Raw genomic sequence first — 24,807 nt, forward strand, 5'->3', positions numbered from 1 at the left:
GCCGCACGCACGCTGAGGGCAGGGAAGGCGGCGGCTCGCGCCTCCCGCGCCCACCGGAGAGGGGGCACCCGGCGGGGCGGGGCCGCGGCGCGACTGCACCAAGGTAAAGTGGGGAGGGGGGGGGAAGGCGGGCGTACAGGCAGGGAGAGCGGAGGGAGGGGAGAGGCCGGAGGCGCGTGCGGTGGGCCTACCCCCCCTCTTCTGCTTCGCGCGTTGGTTCCGCCCGGCCGCGGGGGTAGGGCCGCCCCAGCCGCCAGGGGGCGCACCACCGGTAGCGCCCTCTAGTGGTCGCGCGGCTCCAGGCCGGGGGGAGGCAGCGCCATCTTGACAGTGGCGGCGGCCGTGAGGGCGCCCGGTGTGGGCAGCGCCCATTGACCCGCAGCGGTGTGTGCCCACAGCGCTCTGTGCCCACAGCAGTGTGTGACCCACAGCGGTGTGTGCCCACAGCGCTCTGTGCCCACAGCAGTGTGTGACCCACAGCGGTGTGTGCCCACAGCGCTCTGTGCCCACAGCAGTGTGTGACCCACAGCGGTGTGTGCCCACAGCAGTGTGTGACCCACAGCAGTGTGTGACCCACAGCGGTGTGTGACCCACAGCGGTGTGTGCCCACAGTGCTCTGTGTCCACAGCGCTCTGTGCCCACAGCAGTGTGTGACCCACAGCGCTCTGTGCCCGCCCACAGCGCTCATTGAACCCCGGCGCTCCGAGCCCACAGCGCTCTGTGCCCTCAGGAGGAGAGGGCAGCGTCCTAAGCTGCACCAAGGTTGGACACAAGGAAGAACATCACAGAAAGGGGGATTAGACATGGGAACGGGTTGCCCAGTTGGTGGTGGAGTCGCCATCCCAGGAGGTGTTAAAGAAGGCTGGACGTGGCACTCGGTGCCATGCTCTGGGTGACAAGGTTTGGTCCCAGACTGGGCTCAATGGGCTCAGAGATCTTTCTAACTCTCCTCATTCTGTGACTCACAGCCCTGCTATGGTTCCCAAATAGCAACTAAAAATCATGTCTATCAATGAGTTTCATTGAGTGACCCTCAGAATTAAGTAAGAAAAGAGTCAGGGAGGATTTTGTCTCTCCTAGCATTAATATTTATACCTGTTCTCAAGCTTGGGAGCATTTCCAATGCTGGGAAATATTTCTATTCATGCATTCAGTTGCATTTGGCTGGAAGCCAAAGTATGAATAAAGTGCATAAATCTATACTGGAGCTTGTGTCCATGTTGTTATATTTCTGTATGCTTCTATATTATATAAGCAAGGCCATCCAAGGATAGCTGAGAATTCATTTTCTCTGCTAAATTTCTCACTCTGCATTAAAATCTTTCTCTGGTTGTAATAGAGAACTAAACACACGGGGAGAAAATGTTATGAAAGCATGAACAACAGAGTTGGACAAGACTAGAGACAAGTTCATATTGCTTTAGAGTTTACCTGGACACTATGTCCAGCTTTTCATGAGAAAGCTAAGAAATAAGTAAAGCAATTTTTTTTGTTTCCCTTCCTCTTCTCCACAGTCTAAGTCAGTTTCTTCCTGAGGCTCCTGCAGCACAGGAGGCACTCCCAGGGCAAGCCTGTATGCCCTATTAAAACCAGATAATGCCTCAACCACCTCAGACTAAGAGAATGAAAACCCAGTGATCAAAAGGAAATAGTTAAGAGTTTCCACTTTCATTTATTCAAGTGAAAAGAATGTTGGAGAACCTTAATTTTGTGTGAATTGGCTTATTTGAACTGACATAGGAAACAGTGATAAAATCCATGTCCTTGCTTTTACTATTTAATTATATTCTCTTTGCATGCAGTTGCTTTTTCTGATCAAAAGACTGCTCCATATGCAAGAGCAAGCTTAAAAGAGTCAGAAATCTGAGGCACAGATAGAACAGCAGAGTTCCCATCCCAGCTGATGAACAGTGTGAGTACAGTGACTTAAGGAGTCTGGTTCAGAGGTGTTGATTGGGGTTTCAGATCTTTTCAGTTTGCCAGCAGAAAGACACTGGCATCCTAAACCCTGTGAAAGTCACCCTACTTTTAGATACCATTATGGAATGTCTTGGTTCAGTAACTTCATTCTTTCTCACCAAATCTGCATATATTTATGATTGTAGATGGAAAGAGTGAAAAATAAATCTTTGAGTCAAATTGATGGGAATGTCTGGAAATTTACAGGCTTGTGTCAGTAGTAGAAATGAGGATGTAACATCCTAATGGAAGAACATGATATTTCATTCTAGTCATTTTTCACCACATGGAGATGGAATAATTTAGCTGTGATTGAGGTTTTGCCAGGATTTGGTTTTGTCTGAATCTTTAAAATAAGTGATGAATGTCCAATCAAGAATGAAAATCAAATTAAGTTTTCATTTCACCAGTACATACTGCAACCATGTGTGGCCAATGTTTGCAGGGCACTGTAACAGGCCACTGAGTCATTGATTTGAGTAAAAGAAGACAAAATTACTTCTGTGAAAACCAGATTTTGAAACTTAATATTGCTGGAAGGCATGTGACCTACCCAGCTATCACATCTGTGACCTCCTCTCTGCCCCTTGTACCACTGGAACTCATTGTCTCAGCTGTTGTCCCTCAAGGAAATGACAGCCCAAATCCACTGCTGCCTTAGGAACCACAGACTCATTTTGGCAGACTTGCATGAAAGATGAATATGGATTACTGACCCCTTGTTGCTGTGGAGAGCTCTGAAAGGAATGATTGATTATCTGCTGCATTAGCAGCAGGAGAGAGACTGCAGATCTCTTTTTAGCTAAGTGGCATGGTTTAGCTCCTTAAAAACCCCCAGATATGTGAATTTTTCTGAATCTCTTTAAATAAAAATTAGCCAAAGAGTGCATTTGAAAATAGGAGCTGTAGATTGGCAGACAGGCTGGATTGCTCATGGGCACATAGTATGGAACATGGTGGTGTTCCCTACTACAGTGTTGACACACTGTGGTCTTGAATGACATCATTTACTTCAGTAACAGACATGTGACCACGGCTTAATTTGGAAGGCAGTCAGCCCAGCAGTTTGTCATTGTGTCTTTAGACTCCTTGCCAGTAGCAAACCAGCTGTCAAATTGAAGTTGTGTTGCTCCTAAATAAAACATTTGACATCTGAGAAGTTCAAAGCTGCCTTTTCAAATTATTTCATGCAGGGTTTTGTTCCCCACCTCCCCTAAGCAAATCCAGTTTCAGCACCAGCACTAGGTGTATGTTACTAAAGCATGCCCCAGTTAGCTGGGATGTGAAAGAAGAGATCAATTGTTTGAAAATATCCTTTTTTCTCTATGGGCTCTTCCTTTCACCCTTTATTTTCTAAAATCCTCTATGTACTCTCTGCTGGCAGATTTTATGCTTAAAATGAGTAGCTAAAGCTTGACTTGAGAAGAAAGGGTGAAATAAAATAGACTTACAACTTGACCAAAGGAGCTGTGCAGAGGAGGAGAGTGCTGGAGCTGCATTCCCAGCCAGGCATCCCCTGTGGTTTAGCTGCTCCTGGATCTGCACTCAGTCTTGGGGCAGCCTGTCTTCTGTCCCAGCTGTGCTGTGACACTACACTGCTGGGGGCACTGTATAGTGCAGTTGGCAGACTCTTTTTATTATTCTTACATGAACTTCTAGTTTAAACTCTAGACAAGCCTGCAAATAGCAAAATAAGACTGGTGTTTAATTGATTATTCAGATTATTGAACTTTTGGGTCAACCAGCTAACAATCCAACGGAATGTGTATTTTTCCTGAAAGAAAACCCTACTGCTCCTTATAGTGTAATGGACTATTTGTTTGAATTAACAGTGAAAAAGGTTTGAACATTCACCATGCAGTAAGTCATTAACTATTCAAATCCCCTTTGGGGTTTGGATACAATGGGATGTTTCAGGTGCCCGATGATACGAGGGGGTTGCATGGAGACTGACACTGACACTGACAGGGCTGTGTGGTCACACCTACCCCTGACCTCTCCTGGTGGCAGGAAACACCCGAAATTTGCTCAGCTAATACAATAGCCCTGTACTTTTTGACAGAAACGCTTGTGGTTAACCTCTGTGGGCTGCATGCTGCAGTAAAATGAAGGGTGGTGGAAGTTAAACAATGGGTGTGACTACCACAAGATGGGTGTTAGTGGGAAAGTGGTGTAACATCCACTTAGCATTCCAGAGATGTGAAATATAATTATGATTTAAATGCCAAAGATGTAAGTTGCAAGATGAGTAACTACAAGGACATGAAAGCCTCCCTTATCTTCCTTTCTATCCCACTCAGAATCATTTGCACACCCACAAAACTAATACAAGTAGTGTCACTTGATGAAATTACACCTGATACATGACTTGTACCATCACTTACATTTCTGTCAGTGTGGGCTCTGTTTATACCAAAGGAAAAATTCCAATCTCATTTACAACATTTAAAGTTGGAAGTAATTTTGCTCTCAGTGGAATTACTCCCTATTTATACTCCCACTCAGATCAGAATCTGACCCAGGCTTTGAATTTTGTCTTATTTGTTCTCATCCTTTCCTGTCACAGACAGAAGTCCTCAATCTGTAAAGGGCTCCTCATACCTTCATTTATGTGTCTTTGCAGAAATGGCTTCTGAGCAGGTCTGTAATGTTAAGAATTTTTGACTAAATGAACCCTGGGAGCAGCTGGTTGCTGAGTATACATGAATAGCTGCTTAATGTCTTTTACATCATCCAGCCTATGTGGGAAGGAGAGCAGGAATGCAGAAGTGCAGCCCATGCCTAGATGAGGGGCTGCACAGTTCTGTAGCAATTACAGCACAGAGAAGTTAAAGAAGACTAAGTTGTAGATGGGGGAGTAGAAGTGGGGGAAATAATTGTTGGTTCTGGACTTTTCAATAAAATCTTTATGAACAGATTCTTTTTTAAACAGATGTTTAAAATTCAAGGGCAGCAGGTGTAGTCAGCTCTGAACAAAGGGCATGTGCTGTCCCAGGCTGTCACCTTGGAAATTGTCTGATGCACAGATCAGAATTGAAACCTGCATTTTAAACATTTTTATCCCTGATATTTTTCCTTTTATTTTCTTTATGGATTACATGAAAACCCAAGCTGTTATCAGCTTCTCAGAGGTGACAACTTCAGGTAAAAGAGATGGGGGAAGCCAGGAGAGGCTCTAGGTGAGGCCAGGATTTGGGACTCTGCTTGTGCTAGGTTAACCCTTGTAACTGAACTCTTTCTTTTCTGTACAAAATATGCACCTAGCAGGGGGAAGCAGTGATTTTTCAGATGCATGTCTGACTGATACCACTGCTTGAAATGGAGCTCTAGAGTGGATAAAGTGAAGCATTTACTTCAAAGTATTTGATGAGCTGGGACTACCTAATTATATTATTGTTGAATTTACTTCCTAGAAATACCATAAACATTTACTAGGAGTACTTTCTGCTCTGTAGGAAGAATAATTTTCTTCTAGGGAAAAAATATATGATTGGTTAAACATGTTAAAATACAAATAGCAAAACAAAAATATTCACTCTTAAGAATCAGAAACAGTTCTTGAAACCACAAAAGATCTTTAGATCACAGTAACAGTTAAGGCTAGGAATTTATAGCTCAGGATTTCTTATGAAAAAGAACCATGAGCCAAATCCTGTGTTCAGGTTAGCATCTGGAATTCCAGCTTTGGTGAGGGAAAGAGAGTGTGAGTGTCTGGAGCCACAGGAGGCTGGTTCTGGTCAGCTACTGTGCTGGAGGCAGCAGCTCAAGAACAGTACAGCCTGAGAAGCCTTTGGCTCCAGCCCCTCTTTTACAACCCAGAATCCCAGAAATTGCCACAGGCTGCACAGGGATTTGAGCCATAGCACAGTGCCAAACTTCTCATGGTAGTTTGGGTGCTGCATTAGGAAGCAACTTTTCCTCATGGCCAAGAGAGTGTTCCCTCCAGAGGGAAGGTCAGGGTGTCTGAATTACTCTGCTCCAGACTGTCCCTTCCCAGCACACAGGTCTGATTTCAGGGTAGATTCACCCCCAGTAATTAGAGCTGCAGTTGGCAGATGGATCCTGATGGTCAGATAATGTCCTGTCCCTGACACTTGTTCCTCACTGCATCCCTGTACTCACTTGGCAGTGCTGCTGCACCTTCCTTTGGGACAGGAAGGTACCTTTCACAGCTGCAGTGCCCTTCAGCAGAAGTCATTGTTTCTGTTCATTTAATCCATGGCAGAAATGTTTTTATCCAGAAGAGGATTTGTCTCAGGGATATTTGTGGTCTGTCATGAAATAGTGTAACATCTATATGATAAAATACTCAATTACATAAAGCAAGAATAAGATTTCATTCTTTCTTCTGACAAATAGTCTTATGACATCTGAAGGCTGATTCAGTGGGCTCAGCAGGTACACAGCTCTCTGAAAATCAAGACATTCAGGACTTTCCTAAATCCACAGTTAGTCTGCCTCTCCTGAGTCTTAGATAAAATAGCTTTCATCACCTTTTCATCATATCAAACTCCAGCTGAATCATTACTGCCTACTGTCATGGTATCACAAATAAGCCTCTCAGCCCCTGGAGCCTATACAAGCTTTCAGCAATATTGTGGTGGTTTTATCATGTATTTCATTCACAGATTTGCAAAGATAGGGTCAGCATTGGTACAACAATGTCTCAGGAAGGGGGATGCATAGAGTTTCAGTGACTTGCCCAATATCTGTTGCAAAACATCAGTGAAACAGAACCCAGGCATTCTTGTACCAGTCTTGATTCAGCAAAGCAGTAAACCAAGTGCTTAAGTTTGAGCAAGAGCTCAAGCTGTTTGAATGGAGACAGATTTAAGTATCTATATAAATACTTTGCTGCACTGAGTCTTCAGCTTTCAACAGCTGATTATTGTTTACAGCTATTTCAGGGTTTTTTTCATATAGCTCAGCATATCTTTGGATGGCAGAAATATTTTTATACTAATTTAATGGTGTGGAAAAACGTCCTGTTTGCTGGCCTTTTGGCAACTCAAATGTTCATGCATGTGTTGGGGGATTTGTCTTGTCTTTTTAGATGACAGCAGCAACTCGACAAGAAGTTCTTGGCCTGTACCGCAAGGTTCTGCAAATAGCCAAAAACTGGCAGTCAGCATCAGGACAGATAGAGGAAACCCTGAGAGAGAAAGAGTACATTAGAAATGAAGCCAGAACATTATTCCGAAAAAACAAAAACGTGAGTGTCCTCACAGTGTTGAATCTCTGAATTACTCTCCTCTTGCTTTTTGCACTCTGTGGTTGGATGCTAAAATTGGAATATAAGGGTTGAGTTTCCAAATTTTCGTTCACCTTAAATTTTGGTGTATTTGGGTTACAGTTTAAATATCGTTCCTGAGAAAACTCAAACCATTTCAGCTCTTCAGTAACTACTGTAGAAGTCTAAAAGGTCTTTTTTCAGTAAGAAAGTGCCAATAAAAAATTAAATTCCAAAGATACTGCTTGTGTAATTGAAGCAGCTTTTGATCTTTACAAAGTTAGCTAAGGGTATCATTACCCATGCAATAGCAAACAGAGCTCAGCAGCTTCTTTTTTCTTTTCAAAGCAGCAATTATTGGCACTTCTTTTAAAAGAAGCACTTTAATTTTTTTCTTAAGGAAGAAATTTCAAACCCTGGTAATCAAAGGCCCTTCTTGTAATTCGAGATCACAACGCTTATTTATATCTCATATTGGTCTGGGGCTAAATTGAAGTAATGCAAAAAAAATGCAAAAAAAAAAATTAAGTCATAATTCACACCACATTTCTGACTTCAAAGAGAGTTTCTGGATAGGATGGTAACAGAATGTGCACCAAGCAGCATCTTTCCTTTCTCCACTGGTGACCTTGCAGAGTGATGAACAGGTGAGCATGGTTTTTTTTTCATAGATGTAGTAGTAGTTTACATGTGTGTTGTCTTTTTACAGAGAAAATACTATGTTTGTGTAAAAAACTCCTTCTGTAGCCTCAGTCCTGACAGCTTCTGGGCCTCAACATTCAGCACCATCAAGCCCAGAACTGCTGAGTTGAGGAAAATACCAATGTTACCTTTTATGGATATGAACAATACAATCATTGTATCCTTGGGTTTGCCAAAATAAGCTAAGGAAAGCCACATACTGTGCATCATTTACACTTCAGCTTCCAATTGCTAAATACTGTACTCCTATAAAACACCTCTTTGTCTGATCATCACAGGTAACAGATCCAGAGCTGATTAAGCAGTGCATAGAAGAATGTGAGGCAAGAATAGAAATTGGACTTCACTATAACATCCCTTACCCGAGACCTGTGAGTATAAATCACAAAGTCTTCACTGATACCTACTGAGCTTTCCCTGTACAACAAAACCATCAGTTTCCATCACTCTCACTGCACTGCATTTTTAGATGAGCTGGCATTTAAATGTTTGCTAAAGCAGAGTCAAATGTACATTGAGATGTTCTCTATCTTCACTGTAAAGTGGAGCATTTCTTCTCAAAATAAGGAGTCAAAGCCTAAATGGAGTTGCATGAACTAAACTCCCAAGGCCTCTGAATATTTAGCCAACCAGTGAATATAGAAAAATTTGGTAATGGAATCAAGTAATAGAAGAGAATGAGAGAATAAAAATACCTAATTACATCTGCCATAGGTACAATAATTTGCCTACATTACTGTTAACTGTTCTGGTCACAAATCAGGCCTTATGACATACCTGTCTATGTTGCTGCTTTTCCCTTCTTCCTACAGAAGAACATGTCCAGGATTACTGAAATGCTGGAAGTTGCAGCAAAGTCTTCTAGTGCAGCATTCAATACAGTTTCCTCACTTCTGTCTGTAATGCTGCGTCCCATAGAGACTTCCTCTCTACTCCTGTCCATGAGTTTATATTTACACATCTCTAGTTGCTTTATCAGGGCAGTCATGGTCAAAATTAAACTGTATCTTTATCTGATACTGGACTATGGTCACTGTTACCATGTGTTTCAGTATACAGAATAACAATATACAGGTGGCAAACAGTGTTCCTAGAAATGGACCTAAAATCCATGTTCTGCAGTGGTTTCAAAATTCCAGAGGATCTGCTCTCTCAGACAAACTGGATGATTATTATTTTTCAGATTCTAGAAATCTCTACTGCTGCTTTAGTCAGTGCTTTTACTACTATTTGCACCTAAACACCCATCTTACAGGATGACAGCCTCAGCAACAGTAACACCTGACTGCTACCACCTACATTTTTCTGTTATTTAGGGGGGTTACAGCTGCTTGATTCCCACTTAGAGTCTTATGAAATATAAAGACTTTGTCAATCAAAGGAAGAGTCTGTCACCTATTGCTCCTTCTGCTTATGGAGTCAATGACATTGATTGTGCATTTTAATGTGCCATATATATAATCATGACAGTAAGAAGGCAGGCTTTCAATACATACAGTTTGGGGTTATTTTGTGACTTGTTAAATAGGTATGAATAAATCACAGTGATTCAAGACATCTACTCAAGAATTTTTTCTAGTTCTAGTTTCTAGTTCTTACTGTTCTGGAACATTTTAAGCAATCCTACTTCATCAAGTATCATTGCAGTCTGATATCAAACTGCAAAGGTTACTAAGGCCAAGCATATGTAGGATTTTAATAAACAGAAAAATTAGGGCCTGAAAGTTACACCACTAATCACTCCTCAGAGAGTGCTCCTCCTGGAAATCTAATAACCTGGCTTGAGACAACAGAGTTACCCTCTCCAAAGGGTGAAGAAATGATTTAAACTCAGTGAAAGTTTTTTGTCCCAGTATGCACCTAACTGGTGGGATTTTCTTTTCCAGATCCACCTGCCTCCTATGGGCCTTGCCCATAAACAAGGCCGTGCCCTGCGACACCAGGAAAAGCTGAGGAAGATTTCTAAGCCCATATACCTGAAATCCCATGATGAAGTTTCATAAGCCAGCATTTAAACTGTGATGTGCAAATCCTTTAAACTGTGAACTGCCATCCAGGTGATTTGTGTGCACACTGTGAATGGTGTGGTCACTTGCTCACACATTTCCTGAGGCCAAAAAGCCAATTGATCCACTGTGTACAATGGGTAAGGTTGGTTTAGTATTTATTACATTTCAACCACTGACTTGTCAATAAAAGTAACTTTTTAAGGACTGAGGTGTGATACAAAGATTGCTTTGACGTCAGGACAAACTGCAGCAGGATTTCCAACTCTTTTATCTGTAACAGGGTTCTCTGGTGGTTTGAGGGTTCTCTGTGCTCAGCTGTGACTTGAGACAGTGCCTTGTGTAAGGTCAGCCAAAATCAAAGAAGTCTGGGACAGTCAAGCAGACACAGTTCCTCCAGAGCTTCTGAATGCCAGCAGGAATTCAGTCACTGCACCATCTACCTGCTCTCCTTCCTCTCTGCTCTGCCTGCTGTCCCTGCAGAGTTCCAGGTTCATAGTACCCTTATGGGGAAGTTTTGTTTCTGGACAGTAGAAAAGGGCAGAAGTGCCACTGCTTCTTTTCCTTTGTGCAAACTGCAGAGGAGTGGCCTAGACTCCCTATGTCAGCTTTTTTCTCCCTTCCTTTGGAGAGGGTGTGGATGTGAAATGCAAAGTTTGGAATGCTATTACACAACTCTGAGTAAAATATTCCAGAGTTGGGTTCCTCAGGTTCCCATGTATGGACTGGCTGAAAACTTTGCCTTTAGGGTATCACTATGGGAACAAGCTTAGGATGCTTTGGTGTCCTCACTGTGTGTTTTCAGATGATCAGCTTTTCAGCATAATCAGAACACTGGCTTTCTCAACTATTATTTTAATTTAGTGTTAGGTTTTAACTCTTAAGTTAGGGTTCTGTCCATAACATTAGTAAAAGAAAGTATCTACAAGTCTCCTAAGTTTGAGGGGTATTTCTGTTTCCCAGATGCCTCATGAATAGAAGTAAAATGAAATTAATTTTCCTTTCACAGGCTACCAGTTGTTTTGGCTCCTTTGCAGTCCTCTGACTTTAGCAGGCTGTTGGCTTGTTCTCTACAGGGGAGTTAGGGGAGCCTTCCATCCTTTAGGCTGGAAATACCAGTGAGACCAAGCTTGGACAAGAGCCACACTGTACTGGACACTACCTAAGCACAGTCCACAGCACTTTAAGGAGAAGCTATTCCAGCCTGACATTAACAGTGGCAAAATAAAGCAAATTTGAAACATGCATATGTGTATGGTTTCCTTTAAAGTGGGAGAAATCAATGAAATCTCGTTTCTGAGCTCACCAAGCTCTAATAAACAATGACAAAGAAATATTGCTGTCTGCCTGAAAAGTAAGTTAGAACTGGTCCTGTGCAGAAGACTGACAGTCCCTCCCCCAAGAATACACTTTTAAGAGTGAAAAAAGTACAAGCAGATGAGAAAGTATAAGAAAATAATAAGAGTGAATCAGCATGACAGGTACTGGCTGGCCCAATTTCTCACTACCTTTTATGGTTCCACTCCACAAAGGTTTCTATTCCCATATAATTATTTCCTGGGAATGCCTCATGTGAGGAGGAACAGGTAAAATGACATTGTTCTGTCAGTGGAAGCTTTGCAAATTTACTGCTGCCAGGAAGACACAAAACAAAACTCCTTTAGCATAGGAAAAGAGGGATTGCACTGAAAAAGCAGGAAAAAAAAATTAACATGATTGCACACATTGCTTAACCATTCATTGAAAGAAGTCTAAATACAGGCTTCCTATCCTAATTCTGATACTCCAGTGTAGGGATGTGTCAACTGAGCCCAACCAAAATGTGCAGAGGCAAGGGGTTTGAATGGAAGCTTAAGCTCACTCTTTGTCATTAAACTATCATTCAAATCTTTTGAATTGCTGAAGTTCATGTGACTAATGAAGGTACTGATGCTCTGACACATCAGGTGAATAAACAGCCATGGAAATGAGCAGTGAAATCTACTGTCTGTGTTATAATCACAACTCTTTCCTAAGTACATACTGTAAGATGTAGATTATTTCAAAGGAACAGCCCTAAAATTACAGAAGATTTACACCAAATGAGATAACAACAGGAGTTGGAGTTTACTTTTGAAGGAAGATACAAAGAAGCAATTTTTTAAAGGTTCAAACACCCTCAAGTAACTCAAATTAGTATCCACTTGCTTAACTGAGAAACTAGCAAGTAACAGCATCACATTATTTGAGATGCCTTAAAATGCTAGACAGCCTAACAATTCTTCAAAGTGTTGAAAAATTATTAACTGGTGCTTCATCCTCATTACTCTCTATCACCAGAAGGCAAAGACTGCAATTTGTTAAAACTGCAGGCTGTTCAGCTAAAGGAAGGATTAGATCAGCTCTTTTTTCAAGACTAGAGAACAAACCCTTTCTTTCATAGCTTAAGGTAAAGTCGGTATGAAAAGGAGAATCTATCTAGGAGTCCTTTGTTTTTGGAGGTCAAACTGGCAAACTACCATTCTGAGGGAGTTTCATTAAAAAAAAATTAATCTGCAACTCAGTCCAGCAGATAGGCTGACATCTTAACTGTACTCTTGTATTAGATGCCAAGGCCCTTATAACTTCTGTCAAAAAGTATCCCAATGATTGCACAATATGTCATTCCTACCCATTAATTTTACTTGCAAAAACACGTTGTCCTAAAATGCCTCTCCTTTCTGCAGAATTTGTAATGCACTGGATTCACCCAGTCAGTGTACACTCTGTCCTGTACTTGCAGAACCTTCTCTTATTCCCCTTCCAGTAAATACTGTCATTTTCCAATTTATCACACCAGTCAGGAGATACTCTAGAATAATTTAGAAGAAGATGATGACATTAACTTTATATTCTTCAGAAATAAAAGTCCTGAGTCAGTTGCATGAACTCTCCTGCAAGCCAACTGCAAGGCAGAAATAATTTGTTGACACAAGTAATCTGGCTTTGAATACCTAAATAACACCACCCTTCTGGAAATTCTGTCCCTAAATCCATCATTACTAAGGTTGTAATTTATGGAGCTGTGCACTTATGACTAACATTAGCAAGCACAAAACCTTTTAAGAATATGAATGTCCCCCTCCATTGTCTGGGGCTGAGGAAATGCTCATTTTGCTGCAGCAGTGCCCTGATTCCCAGGACAACATCCCAGCACCAAAACAGGTTAAGATAGATTAGGTTACCTGATCCACCTTCCTACTAATACAAGCTGCTTCTTGTAATACCTTTCAGATGTGAAGAAAATAAGGCAAGCTGGACCTCACTCTGCTGGGCCCTACCATGTATCCATCAGAAATGGTACCAGCAACATCCATCTTTTATCCACAGACAGAAAGGTCACTTATCTGATCATACCTGTGCATTCATTCTTAAGAATGCTAATTACAGCAGAGACCTGCAACTTTCACTAATGACTCTAATCCTATTAGGCACGATATTCTAGTGATAAGTGAAAGAAATTGGGATCTTTGCACTGTCTTCTGCTTTTTCACTGTATAACTTTCCCTTTAACAGCCTAAGTGTTAAAATCCACAGCAGTACTACTTTCTAAAAAGAATTTTTGTACAGATAAGATGAAGGTTTCAGTCTCCTAGGAAAATGTACAAATTCTGATTGTCTTACAGCATCCCTAGCTGGAAATCTGTCTCTGTTAAGGGAGAAATACCTCTTGCTCCATTAATTTCTTTCCATCTGCCTTGAGTTATTACCAAGGCTGTAAATCTACAATTTGAAGTAATTACAGCTGGGTTTTGTGGCTTATTTAATGAGTGCTAATTAGGAAATAAAAATTCTAAACCTGTCAATCCAAGGATTCTAATACTACTATTACAAGGTATTTAGTTTGTCCAAAAAATTTTCACATTTCTATCATCTCCAACTAGCAGCTGAAATGCCTTTTTCTTTTTTCTAAATACATCTCAGCCAAGAAAGGTTGTGAATTCTAATGTTTAGCCAGTTTATCATTCTCCAGGAAGGTCTAGGCAATGCTAAGAAAAAAGGTTGGGAAGCTCATTTCAAAGAAGCACAGAAAAACATCTCTAAGAGAGATATCCCTTGACAGTAAATTCCATTCCTTTTTCTGTACTAGGGAGGGCAGCCCAGGAAATCATGCACTGCAGTAATCATCAGCTAAAGCAAGTCAGCCATGCCTGATCCCTGGTGAAGGGGGTGCACAAATCCTCTCTTACAGACTCCTCTCTATTCTATATATATTTTATAATGTCTAAAAAAGCTTAAAATACATCTTACATTAATTGCATTCCAAGAGATGCCTTCATATCAAATCTAAACATCAGCACACAGGAAGCATTTAGAAAATCAACACAGCAACAAGGACATTGCACACATGTCATAGCAAAGTCACTGTATATTCACAGGAACCACAACTATGCCATTTAATCAACTATCAATTACTGTTTGTTCACAAAAAAGGGTTAACAAGCAACCCACATGGCAAGCTATTACACAGAGTTCTAAGAGTTTAAAAAAGTAATTGATCTCCATAAAATATAATTTAGGTAATGAATCTGACTTTTTAAAAATGGTTTAATTTAGAGGACTGTTTGCAAGACCAGCATTATCTGTAAGAGGATTGACAAACCTTCATTTTAGTGTTAATTGTTGTTGGCTCAGCCTCCCTTTCAGCACCTGAGGTGTCACCAGTGCCTTGATAAGAAGCTCCATCTGAGTAGATTCTTCTGAGAGCGGTGCCTGAGCTGATCAATCCATGGGGAAGGATTTTACAGGCAGGTCCTGCCCCTTTGGCCTGACACAGAGCTTCCATACAAGGAGCCTCATGACTGGTTTGTTATTTCTGATGCCACAATGACCTAATTTGTGATCTGAATGGTTGATGCAACTACAACAACAACAAGATGCAGGCATTCAAAAATACAGTAAATTTCTGTTAATTTGAATTAACAGAACACTTAATTAACAGCTAATGAAAACTACAAAGTATTGCTTATGGAGTCTAAGAAAATAATTTTTTCAAGGATCAATTTTAATTAATTTATTTATAGATCTACTGAAACGTGATTCTCTTCTTAAAAACTGTTGTCTGTTTGGATGAGTGTGCTGTAACATTCATAAACAAGTTTTATTTTGGTATAGGTGCCAAATATCATTTAGCCTAATTTGTTAAGAGTAATTTCTTCCTCTCTGTAATTTGAAACACCTGCACATCTCTGTCCCATTTATTAAAACAAACATCCTTTAGGTGTCCTGGCCTGACATCTTTGCTCTACTCACCACATACCAATGATGCACCAAATGCCTGGGTGCTGGACTGTTAATGTGTCAGATGTGAAACATGGAGCTGCTGTTTAGCTGTGCATCTTCCTGCAGAGCAGCACTGCTCAACACCCCCAACACTTCTGCCTGACCTTGCAGTACCATCCTTAACAGTTACTATTTTATGAATATCTGCATAAAACAAACCAGTGGTTAATAAAACAATAATGAAATGTTTTGACCTAAGCACAAGACAACAGACAAACTCCTATGACAAGAACCATATTTTTTAAGGAGTTGTAGCATCATCCCTTAATGCTTGGAGCAGGATACTGGGAATTGCCAAATGATGGCTGAATCTCTGACTTCATGAGGCCTCCAGCAAGTCATTAAAATGCTGCAATTTGGGCAATGAAAAAAAATACAAGACCCCCAATTAGCAGATGTCTGTGTAGTGCATGTTTTTTTAAATGTTTGCCTTGATCTTTGTGCTTCTCTTGTGCTGTGTACACAAGTCTAATGATGCATCTTTAGTACCTCCTTGGCATGCTGTGGGGATTAGTTAATGACTGCACAGCTCTTTGAAGATGTTCAGGCTATTTTATTTTTAATTAATGTTTGCAAGCTACTTTGAGCTTCTCTGATGAAAGGGCTTAAACAAGTACAAAATTTCAGGCAGTTATTAGTCCAACATGCAAGAGAGCCAGATGAGGAAGTGTGCTAGGTTTAGTCAGTGAATTAGTGTAGGGTCAATTTTCCTCACACTGGTTTTGGATTGTGCTGAACATGAGGTTGACAATACAGAGGTGTTTTTGTTATTGCTGAGCAGGGATTGCACAGAGCCAAGGCCTTTTCTGCTTTTCACCCTGCCAGGCTGGGGAGGAAGTTGGGGGTGCCTGGAGGGTGGGAGGAGACACAGCCAGGACAGCTGACCCCAAATGGGTGAAGGGACATTGCAGACCCTGTGACACCATGATCAGTGTGTACAGTGGGGGAGAAGAGGGGAACATCTGGAGTGATGGTGTTTGCCTTCCCAAGGCACCATTACCTGTGATGGGCCCCTGGTCTCCAGGGAATGGCTGAACACCTGCCTACCTGTGGGAAGCAGGGAATTCATTGTTTTGCCTTGTTTGTGTGCATGGCTTTTGCTTTCCCTATTAAACTGTCTTTATCTCACCCCATGAGATAGTGGGGGATGCAGGGGGGGAGGAGTGAATTGCTCTGTGGGGCTGGGCTGCTGGGAGGAAGTAAAGTGAGACTATGGGAGAAAGAAAACCACTCCATGTATCAGGTACCTGGAATATGCAGGTAAATAATACTGAAAAAAGAGTTATATGGTATAAGCATATTGTTCTGAGAAATGGCAGCTCCCAATAATGTGCTGTCATAAAGTTTCCCACGGGAATTCTGAGATACTTCATCAAGGAATGACTACAGATTTATAAAAAAGTTTTGTTACTTCATTCTGTCTGAGGATTGGAGGATTGGTTTCATATGTTGACAGCAGAATACTCTCATCTCCTCCCTCCTTGTCCTACATACTCCTGGGACACAGAAGTGATAGGCAAATCCACAATCTTATTTGCAAGTGTTGTGAAGGGGAATTCCCATTAAATCAGGCCCAATTTCCTTAAAAAAAAAAAAAAAAAGACCATGCAGCCATTGAGGATTAAAGCAGATCTTTACAATCTCAGTACTGCACCCTCTCAGTCATCCAGCTGGCACAGGGCTGCCACACCTCGATTTATCCAGTGTTTCTGGGGCTTGTCTGAAGGGAGTTCAATCGACAGAACATAGTTGGTTGAGTGCCCAGTGGTGGATAAGACACCTCTTCTTTCACTTGTCTTGTATACAGGGCATGAATAGACATTCTGGTGTAGGAAGTTGGAACTTTCTCCAGGCTTCAGCCATATTATGGGCAAAGGATCATAAAGGATTTTTGGGAGTGATTCTCCAACTACGAAGGATTCTCTATCCCATCGTGCACCTTCCAAAAACAGGCCTCTCACATAAGCCCCATCTTCTGGCATTTTCTCCATTGTGTACTCCTCTTTCATCACCTAGAATGATTAAACCATTGCTTGATTTTATTTGTATCTGGAGTATACTAAATCCTATAAGTGACAGTCTGAAATTGCTCCTTTAAGTAAAATACCTTTTCATCTGAAAACTCTATTTATTGCTGCCCCAGAACGTGTTTCAAGCTGATCAAGAAAAACAGAATTCTTCTGCATTTTTCTTACCTCAAACTCAAATCCAATGTGGTCAATTGGGATGGTGTATTTTCTGGCAAAGTTTTGTAAAACACCAGTCAAAAAAGACTGAGTGAAGAAGAATCCTGAGAGCCAAAAGACTGTGGGTGGCCCCTTGTCAACCCAATCCTGAATAAGGAGAGAGAAAACAAATGTTAAAAAAAAAAAAAAATCCAATCTATTTTTGGCTTCACCAGAAAAAGGATGTCTTGTCAGATATACTCAAACAGCACAATGAGATATCTAAGCCTTGATGGGACCTTCTGCATCCTTCCATCAATTTTCTGTTTTTCTGAGACAACTAATCACAGAAGTCAGTTCTTTAGGATGACAACAAAAATTATCACTCATTCTGAAACAACCAGAATTCAGTGCTACTGAGAACAATTTCAGAAAGCAGCATAAACAGGTAGGTATGTATTGTTAGGTATAGATAACAGCTTCCAAAAACAAGAGAAGTGATTGAATTTGGATACTTTTATCAAAATACTTTCTTTTACAGTTTTGTAAACACCAATCTCCTAACATTAAAAAAGGCCAATTTCTTTTACATTCTTCACTGATAACTGTGAGGGCACTCACTACAGCCTACACATCAGATCCTAGTAGAGGAAATCTTTCCTGTACAAGGAAGCCAGACAAGGAGATCTTGGGCCTTATCCACACAATTCAGTAGGTAAAAGCAAGACAAGGGCAGAATGTCCTCACACTGCTGTAAGTTCTTTGGAGTCAAAAGAAGCCCAGCAAACAGGAAACTCTGCCACTGACATAAATCTCAGACAATTCTTCCTAGCTTTCTCCTCTCCTGACTTCTATGGGGTTTCACTACATCTCAGTACCTCACTATCTAAGGTACTTAAATTTTATGTAGTTTTAAGAGTGCTAAGAGTGCAAGGGAAATAATGGAATGGCAAGTTAAAAATAAAATAGCATGTTCAAAAATCGTGTGAAAGTGGTGTCACATTTTATGAAACGAAAGATATTTACAGACACATATATAAAATTTCATAGTGCCTGTTATGCAGTGGCTCTAAAGCATTCTCACACCCAGCTCAATGTCCTTTCAGCAAGGAAGTCATCCAGACACCAATTCAAACTAAAATGAGTCTTCTAGAAATAGAAGGATGGAAACTACCACAAGCAGCACTGGATTAGCACCAAGGGATCATGCTCCCAGCTCACCCTGAGCAATTGCCCAGCTAACTGCAGTGCTGCTAATGCACAGTCTGGAGCTACCCAGGGACTGCTGAGCAAGGACAGCACTGACACACTCTCCCCACCCAGCTTTCAACCACAGCTCCCCAGACTCCTCAGCCTCAGTTCAGCAGACCTGGAAGAACTCCAGACGGCAGAGGAGATCGGACACGTAACTTCCCAGAGGCTTCAGTGATGGATAGGATTTGGCAGCCCACATTGATGGCACTCTTCCCATTAGCATGCTGTTGAAAACGTCTTCAAGCTCAGAAGACATCAACACTTGGCCTTTAATGGCTTTGCCTATATTAATGAGGCTGCTCTGAACAACTGCAGTAAGCCTTCAGAGAAAACAAAGGAATTGTCATTATTTACTTCCTATTACCTGGCTAAATAACCCCCAGTCCAGCTTGAATGAAGGGTTGATAGAGGTGGTAAATGTCCTGTCAGAAATTCCTTATCTCACCTGTAGCTATCAAAACTCTAACTTAACTTTAGAAAAGCAAACAAATAGAAACACACACACACACAAAATAAAAGAGTGAAAACTTTCCCTCTAGACAAGGGAAATCAAGTGTCAAGAGCTTTAAAGCTTGTAGCACTCACTGTCATGGTGTGCTGTGAATATTGAGACCTGGGTATCACAAAGACTAAAGTAGGCTCCTCTACCTCAACACAATAAACTCAAATATGATTTAAATTCCTAATCCAAGAATACAGGTACTATTGCTATATTCAGGTACTCAGCTGGAGCTGAGTTTTCAAGTCTTTTTAAAAGATTCATCCAAAGCAGAATCTAACATGTAAGGAATAATGTATTGTATATGTATATCATTAATGTAATGTACCCATGAACACAAGCATATTTCAGTTTAAGAAGTACTCCTCAAAACACTGAGCCATACCTGTTAAATCGAATTAGTTCTTGCCTAAGAACTGTATTCATGGACTCTTCATAAAGTACTGGGTATGCCTTCATCACTTCTTCCATATCAAAGCTACTTGGTAGTTTGGATAGGATGTCTTGTGCCAAATCTTCAACAACTTCCTGAAGTCACAAGTTTGGAGTGAATAACATATATTCCTTTTCCCCCTCCTATTTTTATTTAATAAATGCCCGAAAACACTACAGACTTCATTTTTTTTCCTGTATAACCACATAGGTATTTTAGCCCATTTTCCTAAAGATACAATGCTTTTATGCTCTTATTTGCTTTGGGCATCATCCTGTCTGTCTCTGCATGTACCTGCTTGATCTTTCCTTCTCAATAATTTTAAATTTATTAGTAATTTTTAGTTTGTAACAAGATTTTAGGTGATTGCTAAGGAAACAGGCAGGAGAGCAGACAAGCATAATCCTATTACTGCCACAATGAAGGAAAAGATGAAGTGTGCAGCATGAGCAGAGTAAGGGGAAGACTCCTGAATACCCCAGCCACAAGAGAAGCTTTACTTACAGCATATTAGACATCAGAGAATAAGATCACTAGACAACCCTGCAGGAAACCAGGGTCCATCAATTCCACTTTCCAAGAATCCACTTGTGTGTAATATATAGGATGTCAAATCTGAGAGGCTTGAAAGGTTATTTACCTGTATCTCAAAGGGGCATGGATTTGGCCTGAGTAATCTGAGCTGCCAGGACATGTGGTATTAATCTGTTTGGACTGAATGCAAAGTCATGAAGGTATTTTCCATCTTTAAAGGTCCATCTTTGCCAAATCCATCTGCTTCTCTACACAGACATTCACATCTACTCCCAAAACTACAGTCATGAGATGAGAGGTGTTGGATTACTGTGAGACCTAAGATATGTCAGGAAAGGGCACCTTTCTGAGTGCAAATTGATCTTTCTTCCCCAGTTACCTGAGGGGACTTGCCAGCTCCCCCTGCTTCTCTAGGCAAAGTCAGCAGCACTGCATCAAAGAGCTGGTTGGTCTCCTGGTTGTCCTTGGTGATGTCTGCATTTTCATGAAGTCCAAACACTTCAGGGTGTGTTGTAATTGGTAAACTTCGTATGTATTCAATGTAAGACTGTAAAAGAAGCATTCAGATGCCAGACATCATGTAATGTGATATTCATAAATGATCAGTAAACCAAACTGGGACAGAACCTTCCCATTTACAATTCAAGATGGCACTTCCCTGTTAAACACATCCAGAAATTAACTGACTCTCCACAGAGATAAATGTAAAAGTTCTGAGTGATTCAAAAACTCGTGGAGGAGTTGTTAATACCACCCTCGTGTAAGTGGCAAGAGAAAGGAAAGTATATCAGAAATATCCAAGGAGTGCTGGTAGGAGTCACAGAAGGGGTAGGATGCTGGATGTGTCATCCCTACAACTGTGGGCTACACAAATGGGTGGGATTTGAGCACATTCATTATCTCTATGCAGCTGTTAGAAGGGAAAAAGAGGATGGAAATTGAGTATATCCACCTCTTCCTCCTGATTGCTGCTTTCAAGGTCAGACTGGTTGCAAGAAGGTGCAGAAGTACCATGCAAATTCCTGAAGCCTGACTCCTATTGGCTTTCTAGAACTGTGTTGGAAGTTCCTGCACAGGGGTGGCTCTCTGCATCAACAAATGCCAGAGTACTGGATAATCTCTACATCCCCACTGGGATATGGCAGATATTAAGTACCAGATTAATATTTCATATACAAGATACATTTTGGCATGGCTTTATGACCTTATGGGGTTTATCTTCTATTTGTTGTATTCTGCATTATCCAAGCACGGTGCAGTTAAGTTCTTCCCTAAAAACTCAGAGAGAATTTACACTTCTTATCTTCTCACCTCATATGGGCCATGTGGTGGTATGTAGTAGTCAGTTCCAGCTGAAAGCATGTACTTGTCCTGCTCTATATCCTTGTTGTAGACTATGGAAAGCAGGGACAGGAGAAGACGCCTGTCTTTATCATCTGTCACTCTACCTCCATAGTTACACTCCCCTGGAAAAAGACAAAGAAAACCAGGACAAAAAAACCTGAAAGTTAATGAACAAATAAAAATTGCTTTGCAATAATGTGAAACTCTAGTAAGCTGAAGCTCCAAAGCTCCAGATCTTCCAAAGTTTTTAGTTTTATACTTCATTTGATTCAATGAAAATTAGACAACTGAATGTGCCAAACTTATGTGTCTTAATGATGGAAGGTTTAAGTACCCCTCTGAGTTGGTCTGAGTAACTGCTACTCATGTCCCAAAATTCTTTTTCATAAAGCTAATCATAATATTAACAAAAATCAAGAATGACTAGGCTGACAGAGGAGGTGCCAAAAAGCAGCTTACCTCCCTGGAGAAAGAGAACAGAATAACTCACAGCAGCTGAGTTATTTACATACATCAGCACCTCCTGCTTTAAACCCCTCAGCATTATCACATCCTCTGGTGAAGTGCCAAAGCTTCCTGTGGCAGGCTCACATTGATCAGCAAAGGTGAACCAGAGGCCATCAGTGGTTTTATCTGATGTCTATGAAGCAAAGACCAGGAGGTTTGCTGGACTATCAGTAACTTTAGCCATATACAAGTAAAAACAACAATGATATCTGAGGGTTTGGGATCCAACTCCATGTAATTGTCCAGCTCCAATATCCATCCAGTGACAACCACATTGAATGTGGAAGGCCAGTAAAACAAACTGGTGTGGAATCCACTCAATTTGTTGAGAACTCACCAGTTTATCAGTGTATCAGCAAAGTCAACAAATCCATGTGAGAGGATGTAATGTCTGTACCTGTTAGATAGGTCAGAGCTTCAAATGGGATTTCTTCATATTCATTCAGAAACATCTGAATCTGTTGCATACTGATTCTGAGGTCAGACTCGTTGAATTCATATGGAATATTCCAACCTGTTCAATTCAGAAAAGACACACAGGGCAGTGGTGCAATGTGCTGATAGCTGGGCTCAGGAAATGGTGGTGTGGGTACTACACTGCTCCTGCAGAGCTGAGGATATAATTGCAAGTCTAGAAGCAGCCTGGAATACCAGGGTGTTTATTAAGCATGGCATTTTGGCATCACAGTGTCCTGAAAATTATATTTTACCTGCTTGTATTTCAAGCTAATCTGTTGCTATCTGGACACAATGAGAACAGGAGTATTAATTCACTTATTGATTTCAATTTTTAATCTGCCCATCTATTAATATTGTTTGCAGATGACACATTAGCGTGTCACACTAGCAATAGATGTTAGGTTAGAAAATGGCCCATAGAAAATTCAGTTTTACTCTAAAGCAATAAATTAGTGTCTTCATACTGGAAATTTAGTGCTTATTTAAATAGCTGACTATTAAAATAATGAAAATGGCTTTCAGTCAAAATATATCATTTCCTAATAGCAACCTGTTCTGAGGAAGACAGGCTCAGCTGGAATGGAAGACTGAGAACATTTTACCCAAGTGCAGAGTGTAAACTTTATATAGTTATAAAAGTGGAATCTCTAAGTCTATCTATTTTTCTGTTATACAGAAATTCTATATGGTTTTCTATATATTTGAAGATTACAGAAAAAGTTGAAGCACAAATCTTATGAATGTATATGTTTCCATTGCTATGTTATAAACAACACACTGCAGTTACAAAGATTTGTTTCACACTAAGTAAATACATGCACTAGGTTAGATAAAACAAACTATGCACATAAGTAACAAAAGCAGAATATAAGAAGGCATATTTTTAATTACAAAAATTTAAAGTATCTGAATTTCATTATTGGCAAAAACTACAGTAGTAAGTTAATAACTTAGCAAGCTGTAATTTCATGTAACTACTGTATAATATATGTATTTGGACAAATAGTATTTTCTAGTATTCCCCAAGGTAATACTTTTAGTAGCTTCTAAAGTAGCTTTGGCTGAATAAGAATCCCTGTAAATAATAGCTCTTAGACTTTATGATGTCCTGTGCAGTGCAGATTGCACTCCTGTAATACTGTTAACAGTATTTTTACAGACAGACTCCAGCAGTGCATTTCAAAAGCATGAATCTTTTGTTTCAAATGAAGTGCAAAATAACGTAAAACTTACCCAGTGGGCCAAAGTTTCTCCTTTCCTGCACAACAGCATGAAAAAAGCAAAGGCCAAAAAGCATTTTTTGCCACAGTTTTGGCTTTTGGCAGCTTTTAAAAAAGGCAGGGTCAGAGATGGGATCGTTCAGGTACGAGCGGAGGAGATTCACTCGAACGCCCTTGGGAGGCTCGTTTGTCATTTTGATGCCATTCTGGAGGATGCTAACAGGAAACTTGTCTGATGGATAACTAGTTAACCACAACCTAAAAAGGAGTTTCAAAAGCCCATTTAAAAAAATCATATAATAGTGACAGAAGTAGTGGTGAAAAAAAGAAAAATAATAAATCAAAAATATAATCCTGCATCTTGATCTCTAAAAGACTAAGTTTTACTACTTATTAACTATGAAGATAACATCTAAATCTGGTCTAAAATACAGGCATAAAGTAGATTATATTGGACAGGTAGAAAAGATGACCTCTTAATTATGGATCTTGATTTTATCACTGCACATAAATTATATGAATGTCATACTAAGGCATTCTTACAGAAGTATTTTCATTTCTTTTTAGCAGTCTTCAGCAAACAGGAAATACATTAGAAAGTACAAAATAGTAAAAATCCTACCTGAACTTATCATTGGTATTCTCAGGCACTATAACTTCCTCACAGATTTTTTCCAAGGCAGGCATCCAGCTGGTTGCAAGGTGGCAGTTTTGTAACACTACCCAAGTTCCAACAGTAATAGCTTGGTAAATCATTTTTTCGGCTATTGGGCCCTGGCCCTGGCCAAGTGAAACTGTTTGAATGCTTGAGCTTCCCATGCTAACATCATCAGCAAATTTCAGCAAACCTATGATGGCAAGTTTTATACATGCAAACAAAGACAAAGTCTATTAGAAAGTAGAATGTGTTATATTCATCATTTTTATAATGTAACTAAAAGGAGAAAAGTCAACAAATAGTTTTGTTTGGTTGGTTTTTTTTAATTGAGTAAAATATCTCAACCACACAGAAGTAGTATCATATGCTGTATCAGTCACTGTGTCTCTGAGGCATACACTAAAATTTAGAGGTATAAGGTATTATTTTAAAAAAAACCCTAAAAGTAGCCAGATTAAATGGCTGACCTCTTTTTTGGCCCCAAGTGTTCAGTTCCAGGCTGCACAACAGCCCTCAACTCTCTCTGTTGGATGGGT

General features: G+C 40.5%; 2 protein-coding genes across 2 annotated transcripts in view; one reads left to right on the plus strand and one right to left on the minus strand.

Moving 5' to 3' along the window:
- Positions 1–18: 18 nt before the first annotated feature.
- Positions 19–11,142, plus strand: LYRM1 (LYR motif containing 1). Its single transcript, XM_056503372.1, has 5 exons — positions 19–103; positions 7,013–7,171; positions 8,170–8,262; positions 9,778–10,037; positions 10,907–11,142. Exons 2-4 carry the CDS (start codon positions 7,013–7,015, stop codon positions 9,892–9,894), a joined length of 369 nt encoding a protein of 122 aa, XP_056359347.1. The 5' UTR covers positions 19–103; the 3' UTR covers positions 9,895–10,037; positions 10,907–11,142.
- Positions 11,143–16,038: 4,896 nt separating this feature from the next.
- The window catches only part of DNAH3 (dynein axonemal heavy chain 3), a 51,418-nt gene continuing 42,649 nt past the window's right edge, over positions 16,039–24,807 (minus strand). Inside the window, exons 53-61 of the mRNA XM_056503507.1 lie at positions 24,236–24,461; positions 23,627–23,871; positions 22,332–22,448; positions 21,395–21,549; positions 20,463–20,630; positions 19,502–19,644; positions 18,733–18,937; positions 17,394–17,531; positions 16,039–17,210 (exon numbers count right to left, since the gene is read on the minus strand). Coding sequence (XP_056359482.1) covers positions 16,857–17,210; positions 17,394–17,531; positions 18,733–18,937; positions 19,502–19,644; positions 20,463–20,630; positions 21,395–21,549; positions 22,332–22,448; positions 23,627–23,871; positions 24,236–24,461 — 1,751 coding nt within the window. The 3' untranslated portion in view covers positions 16,039–16,856. The remainder of the gene's footprint in view (positions 17,211–17,393; positions 17,532–18,732; positions 18,938–19,501; positions 19,645–20,462; positions 20,631–21,394; positions 21,550–22,331; positions 22,449–23,626; positions 23,872–24,235; positions 24,462–24,807) is intronic.

The sequence above is a fragment of the Oenanthe melanoleuca genome, chromosome 14 (genome assembly GCF_029582105.1).
Source record: "Oenanthe melanoleuca isolate GR-GAL-2019-014 chromosome 14, OMel1.0, whole genome shotgun sequence".
In the NCBI taxonomy this organism is placed as follows: domain Eukaryota; kingdom Metazoa; phylum Chordata; class Aves; order Passeriformes; family Muscicapidae; genus Oenanthe; species Oenanthe melanoleuca.